Genomic DNA, 7,214 nt, shown 5'->3' with positions numbered 1-7,214 from the left:
GTAAAAGAGACCGCTTAGGCTAACTGTGCTCTTCTCTTCCTCCCCTCAAAGAAAAATTTGCATCAAGAGCTCATACAGCAATCATTCCAGACACACTGCAAATGAGGTTCACATTCTACTGCAATTCCCCCAATCTCCAACTTACACTGGAAATGATATTAGCTTGAAGGGAATAGAGTAGCACACATACTCAGTTTTATCAAAAATTAAAATGCAGGAGGGTAAATTCAGAAGAATATTAAAGCCACATAGGGAAAAATCCAATAGACCTAAGACGATTAGAAAAATGTATCCTGGGACACCTGGATGGCTCAGTTGGTTAAGTGTCCGACTCTTGATTTTGGCTCAGGTCATGATCTTAACAATTTGTGAGATCGAGCCCCAAGTCGGACTCCCAGCTGACAACACCGATCCTGCTTGGGATTCTCTCTCTCTGCCCCTCCCCTGCTCGCACGCTTGNCACGCTTGCGCTTTCGCTCTATTTCAAAATAAATAAACTTTAAAAAAAAAAGAAAAATGTACCCCACATACTTCTTTCAAACTATATCTAAAGCACCTTCATTCAACAACATGTATTCATCAAATACTATCTGCTAAACCAGGTTCTAAGTGCTAAGGACAGACCAAGAAATGAAGCCAACAAAAATTCCTACCCTCATAGCTCCTTATGGAGCTTACATTCTAGCAAGGGGAGTAGATTATATAATATGACAGGTGATTAGTGCTGTGGGGAATAGTGCTGTGGGGAATAAATAAACAGCAGGGTAAAGGAATATGGCAGCGTTAAAAGTAATAGATATCAGCAATTTAGACTGTCTCATGGAGAAGCTGATATTTGAGCAGTATTGTCAGAGTTGAAAGCATGAGTCATGCCAATATATAAGAAAGGAATATAAGAAGGAACAATAAATGTAAAAAGGCTCTTAAGCAAAGCATGCTTGACTTGTACTAAAGAACAGCAATAAATTCAGTGTAACTAGAAGAAAGTGGGCAAGGAGGAGACTAAGCTGGGGGGAGGGGAGGGGTACAGCTTAGGCTTTTACTCAGAGACATGTGGGCAGGAACCAAAAACTTTTAAACAAAGGTATGACATGATCNTGATAGCTGCCCAGAAGAAATAAATCCAAACACAAAACGCTGACCCACTCACCAATAAGTACTCTACAAAACACTCTGCTGAGGACTGGAGACCTGAGAATATTTCCTAGGTTTCTAATTATAGAATTGCAGTGTAGTTGGCTACCACATTCTTGTGGAATGGTGTCACAGGTAATACCCACAAGTTCATTATGTGATTTACAATTATCAATTAGCCATCCTAATGTTATCTATNAATATAATATTTAATAGCTTTAAAATTTTCTATTTAATAACTAAAAATATGAGAATAATCCTAAAAATCCTAAATATTCTTAAAATGTTATCTATCCCCAAACTATCTCATGTAATATAATTTAGAACATAGGGCCAAAACTGAATGACAAGAAAAGAAAAAGAAATTACATACCCACAGAATCTTAAAGTATAATATTTATAAAATCTTTAAACATATTAAATGTCTAGAGGCACATGGGTGGCTCAGTCAGTTAACCATTCGACTTGTGACTTCAGCTTCAGGTCATGATCTCACAGTTCGTGAGTTCGAGCCTCGCTTCAGGCTCTGTGCTGATGGTGTGGAGCCTGTTTGTCATTCTCTCGGTCTCCCTCTCTCTCTGCCCCTCCCATACTCATGCACTCTCAATCTCTCTCTCTCCTTCAAAATAAATAAACTTAAAAGAAATATTAATAGTGTTTAAGTCAAACTAAATATTGGTCCCCTTTTACTATGAATTTGTTAAATCACATCTAGAATCTTCTGTTCACTTGTGAGTATAATGTTAAAAGGGACCTTAATAAAGGGACACATTTTCAGGATAAAAACAGCTAAAAATAGTGGGGCACCTGGGTGGCACAGTCGATTAGGCCTCCAACTTCGGTTCAGGTCACGATCTCGCGGTTTCCGGGTTCGAGCCCTGCATGAGGCTCTGTGCTGACAGCCAGCTCAGAGCCTGGAGCCTGTTTCAGATTTTGTGTCTCCCTCTCTCTCTGCCCCTCCCCTGCTCATGTTCTGTCTCTCTCAACAGTTAATACATGTTAAAAAATAAAAATAAAAAAATAGCTAAAAATAAAAAGTAATGAAGAATAGAAATACAGAAAATATAGAAAGGAGTAAAAGTAATAAAGATGTTTAACCTACAAAAAAACAGGCCTTAGAGTTTCGTGAAATGGAAAGTAAACACATGACAGATTACAAACACTTGAAGGGAAGAAAAATTGTCATTATCTATACTTTTTCACATGGCAGTCCCAGGACCAATGGATAAAAGTAATAGGGGCATGTATTTTAGTCCAAAGTAAGAAAGATAACAAATAAGAGTTTTGCAAGAGAGAGTAAGGGATGCCTCAGTGACACACACACAGAGATTTATCCACCACTGAAAACATACAGCTAGATGTGTTAGGGATCCCCGCATTAGTAGGTGGTTAAAATTCTATGGTTCTAAAACATAGCAAGACTAATAAGTTCAAGGCAGTCTCCTTGTGTTATAATTGCACATGCAGGTATTCATTAATGAATAAAAGAAATAAAAGAATGACATTCCTGAAATATCTGTTCATAATATTCTATTTGCACATTAATTTGCCACTGAGGAATCACGGGTAAGTTCCTCAAGAAACCTTTTGGCTCTGCACACATAATAAAGTCATACTTAAGAATACTTTTAATTCTTTTTAATGTTTATCTATTTATTTTGAGAGAGAGAATGAGAGGGCAAGACAGAGAGTGCAAGAGGGGGAGGGGCAGAGAGAGGGAGAGAGAGAATCCCAAACAGTCTCCATGTTGTCAGCACAGAGCCTGAAGTGGGGCTCAACCCCACAAACTGTGAGATCATGACCTGAGCCAAAATCAAGAGTCAGACGCTTAACCAACTGAGCCACCGAGGTGCCCCAATACTTAAGAATACTTTTAAAATGTCTATGTATTGGGAAAGCATTACTCAAGATAAACCAAAAAATAAAAATAAACAGCAAGGTATATTATGTGGGGTGGAAGTGTTGGGGAGAAATGTACTCTGCCTTTCAAAGTCCTTGCAGATGGACTAAGAATCAAATTGACATGAGACAAATTAACAGGAGAAAACCAAATTCCGTTTTTTAAGCACAGAGAATCCATACAAACATGAAATTCCAAAGACAGTCAAGCAAGAAGAGGCTTGTGTGACATCCTGAGCTAAGGAGATGGGTAAGAGTCTGGAGACACACAGGAGGAAGACCATTATTAGTGGGAAGGGGAGAGACGTTTGGAAAATAAAGTGTTAAAGGGTTATTCAAATAATTTTCTTAGGCAAAGAGCAATCTCTGTTAATAGCACCTTTCCTGGTGCAGGCTCTCCTTTCCACTGTAAATTTAGGCAATTGAGGGGGAGGTAAAAAAACTTTTTTCCTAAATCTGTTGGTTTGATTGCTTTGGTTTATTGAACTTAAAATAATCATGCCAAAGTGCCCATCTTGGGATGGCCTGCCCTCGGCCCCTATAGAAGTAACAGAAAAATGAGAAAATGGGCCAATGCTGAGGATATAATTATGTTTCTCTCAAAGTTCCACGTCCTTTAACACCTAAAATGTTCTGTACAAGGTAATTACTTTAAACTACTCCATTATTTCTACAATCAGTTGTATAAAATGGCCTCTTGCCATTTATCTTGGTCCCAAGAGTGTTATAAAATCACATGAGAATATAGAAGAGCAAGAGTTATTTTGTTCATTCTACTTTGCAGGCATTGTACTCTCTTCCTTTATTTCCTTTCTCTGAGGCTTTCATAGTAGCCCTGGCCTAAGACCTTTACTGTTCCCAAAATGCATAGACAAATGCTTACTGGTTTGAAAAGTATTTCTCAAAGCCTATAAGCAAACCTTCTGACCTCACTCGGACTAAGAAACAGCCAGGCTTCTATTGTGGCCATGAACTAAAATCAGACATAAGCAATGGTAGCTCAGAATTCTTCTCAGGTGAACATAGGCAGGTACCAAGTTATTCTTTAAAAAAAAAATTACAATGAAATTCCATAAAAAGCAATCTTCCAAAATCCATGTTATGCATATTATACACGATCAATACAACTATTTTACTCACCAATTCCATTAAGTCTTTTAACTTCCCAATTTCTTCTGGGATGGAGACCAGTTTATTATTACTGACGACCAAAACTTTAAGGGGAAGATCAAATAGGTATTTTGGCAATGTTGATAAAAGATTTCGACTGAAAAGAATAAGAAAGTCTCATTATCAGATATGTCTGAAACCTCTGTTACATTGAAAAGAACAAATCACCTCAAAATTCAATAAAAAGCTTTCACTAAATAATAACTATCATTTAATGAGTGCTTACTTTGCATCATACTAAAATCCTTAAATGTACTATCTCATTTAATACTCACATTAACCCCGTAAGACAGGCAGTATGACTATCTCTATTTTAAAAATAAGAAAACAAAGGTTAAAACTGTGTTAAGTGACTTGCCAGTCACAAGAGATTGCAAAGCCTGTGTGGTTACCTATGATGCTGTCTGACATACCATCAGTTCTCAAAACCCAGAATCATTCTTCTGAGCTAGAAAATACCAGAACCTTGTTCTATGGTATCATTTCACTGCATTCAATACCTCCATGCCTCTACCTAAGGAAAGGTCCCAAGGATAAGTTTTCATTTACCACCATGTTCAAATTTATGAAAGAATGAGTAGGGCTACATCTTCAAAAACATGAAGTAACCCTAACCCGTTCCCTTTCCTTATGAGTTTATGGTGTAACAGCCCACTAAGGCCTTTATCTCAGTTTCAAGTTGACAAAACATTCCTGTCTCTGTCGATACAATTAAATATAACAACAACTAACATTTATTGAGTACGTACTATGTGTCAGGCCACAGTCAGAGTACCTCACATGAGCTAACTCGCTAATCCTCACACCAACCCACTTGAGGAAGAGAGATAATATCATGGTGCCCATTTTACAGATGAAGAATCAGTCAAAAAGAGATTAAGCAAACTGCTCCAAGTCACACAGCTGGTAAATAGGAGAGCCAGGATTCAAATCCGGGCAGTAAGACGCTGGGGCCCTTCCCCTCAACCTACTGTGGGTCAAATTTACATACCATACAGACTGACCCAAACGATCCCTGCTACAGACTCAATCTTTGTGTTCCCCACAAAATTATAATGTTGACACCTAATCCTTCATGTGATGGTATTTGGAAGTGGGGCCTTTGAGAGGTGATTAGGTCATACGGGTGGAGCCCCCATGAATGGGTTTAGTGCCCTTATTAAAAAAAAAAGGGGGGGTTTCAGACTTCTCAGCCTCCAGAAATGTGAAAAATAAGTTTCTGTTGTTTACAAGGTGCCCAGTACACGGTATCCCGTCATAGCTGCCCAAACAGACGAAGACAATCCCCATACTAAAAAATATAAAGCATACCATTACATTCACATACTACCAAGTATTCACAAAAATAAGCTATTATTTTCCCTGTTTTTCAAAGTGGCACTGATAGACCTGCACCTAGCATTCTGCGGAACATACACAGCAACAAAAACCCAGTGTTAGCCCAAGCACGAACATCAAGACCTTTCCCCTCCCCATGTTATGCCTGCAGAGGACATCCAGAAACACGAGATTAGATTTAATCACAAGGAACAAACTTAAAAAAAAACAAAAAAGACAATNATGCCAAGGGCTTGTTACAATTCTTGACACTTTCAGGATCAAACAGAATCCTTGGAAAGTGGCCCTTGTGCAGCACACAAGGATCCTCCTACAGAATTCTTCTGAGAAAGGGAATAGCACATAAGAAGAGAGAGCTGAAAAACCATCTTACAAACCTCTCAAGATATTTTCACCAAAATAAAAAAGCAAAGTAAGTGGGAAACATAACAGCACATACAAACTCATTCTAATCTCCCCCCGACCAAAATAAGTTAATAATTGGTCTATTTTGGGGGGAGCACCTGGGTGGCTCAGTGAGTAGAACAGACAACTCTTGATCGCAGGGTTGTGAGTTCAAGCCCCTTGTTGGACCTAGAGCTTATTTAAAAAAAATCAGCCCGTTTTCTCCCTTTAAGAAGCAGGCTCATTGAGTTAGCAGTCAGCTTTCTCCAGAGTCAAATTTCTTTATGCACAGCTAATATGTCATTAATCTTCACTTTTTTGACACATTGTAGAGACAAAGGAAATCAGAAACAAGGGCTAATGTTATTTCAATAGACTTTGTTCAAAACTGTTTGTCACTATACACAAAAATCGGGAGGCGGCTTTTAGAGATCAAAACAGGAAAACAATCAGAGAAAGTTTCAGTGAAACTATTTTAAGATTACCATACATTTCTATTAATACAGAAATTCAATTTTTGACAAGTCACATTTTTCCATAAAGAACAAACTGAAACAAAAACAAAGACAAAACTTAAACCAAGACCTCACTTGCCTCAAACCTCTCCCCCAAACCGGGCCAAGGAGATAGTAGAGAATTAAAGAAAAGAGCAACCCAAATGACTAACATCTATGAAAGGAATTTCCTCTCACACATTGAAAAGTATAAAGTTTCAGTTAAAATAGTATGTACTGCCAGGTGACACCACTGAGGGAGACACCCAGAAGGATTCCTATATCACAGCGAGAAAGCAGCATTATTATTTATATGGAGTAATATTTACCACTTCCCTATATGGGAATTTAGACAGGTAACTTTGTTAAGGAGGGGGAAGAAATTATCCCTAACAACTGAAAAAAATAAATAAAAGGAACACAAGAAAATGATGAAAATGATTTTTAAGATTTTATTTTTTTAAATAATATCTAAACCCAACATGGGGCTCAAACCCACAACCCCGAGATCAAGAGTCACACGTTCGACAAAGGCACCCTGAAAATGATTCTAAGCGTTAGTCACAATATACCAGTTTCCATTTAATGTCACTCATTTGGGGGCGCCTGGGTGGCTCAGTCGGTTAAGTGTCCGACTCTTGGTTTTGGCTCAGGTCATAATCTCATGGTTCATGAGTTCAGGCCCCTCATCAGGCTCTGCGCTAGGGATTCTGTCTGTCTCCCTTTCTCTCTGCCCCTCCCCTGCTTGCACTTTCTCTCTCTCAAAATAAATGATAAACTTAAAAAAATAAAAAT

The 7,214-nt window shown here is 38.3% G+C and overlaps 1 protein-coding gene across 1 annotated transcript in view; it reads right to left on the bottom strand.

Annotated features, from left to right (window-relative positions):
• Positions 1-7,214, bottom strand: part of LRCH2 (leucine rich repeats and calponin homology domain containing 2) — a 60,575-nt gene that overhangs the window by 51,790 nt on the left and 1,571 nt on the right. The window contains 1 exon segment of the mRNA XM_077775164.1: positions 4,174-4,300. Coding sequence (XP_077631290.1) covers positions 4,174-4,300 — 127 coding nt within the window.

The sequence above is a fragment of the Crocuta crocuta genome, unplaced genomic scaffold (assembly GCF_008692635.1).
Source record: "Crocuta crocuta isolate KB4526 unplaced genomic scaffold, BGI_CrCroc_1.0 scaffold531, whole genome shotgun sequence".
Taxonomy (NCBI): domain Eukaryota; kingdom Metazoa; phylum Chordata; class Mammalia; order Carnivora; family Hyaenidae; genus Crocuta; species Crocuta crocuta.
This window is presented reverse-complemented; position numbering and strand designations above follow the sequence as displayed.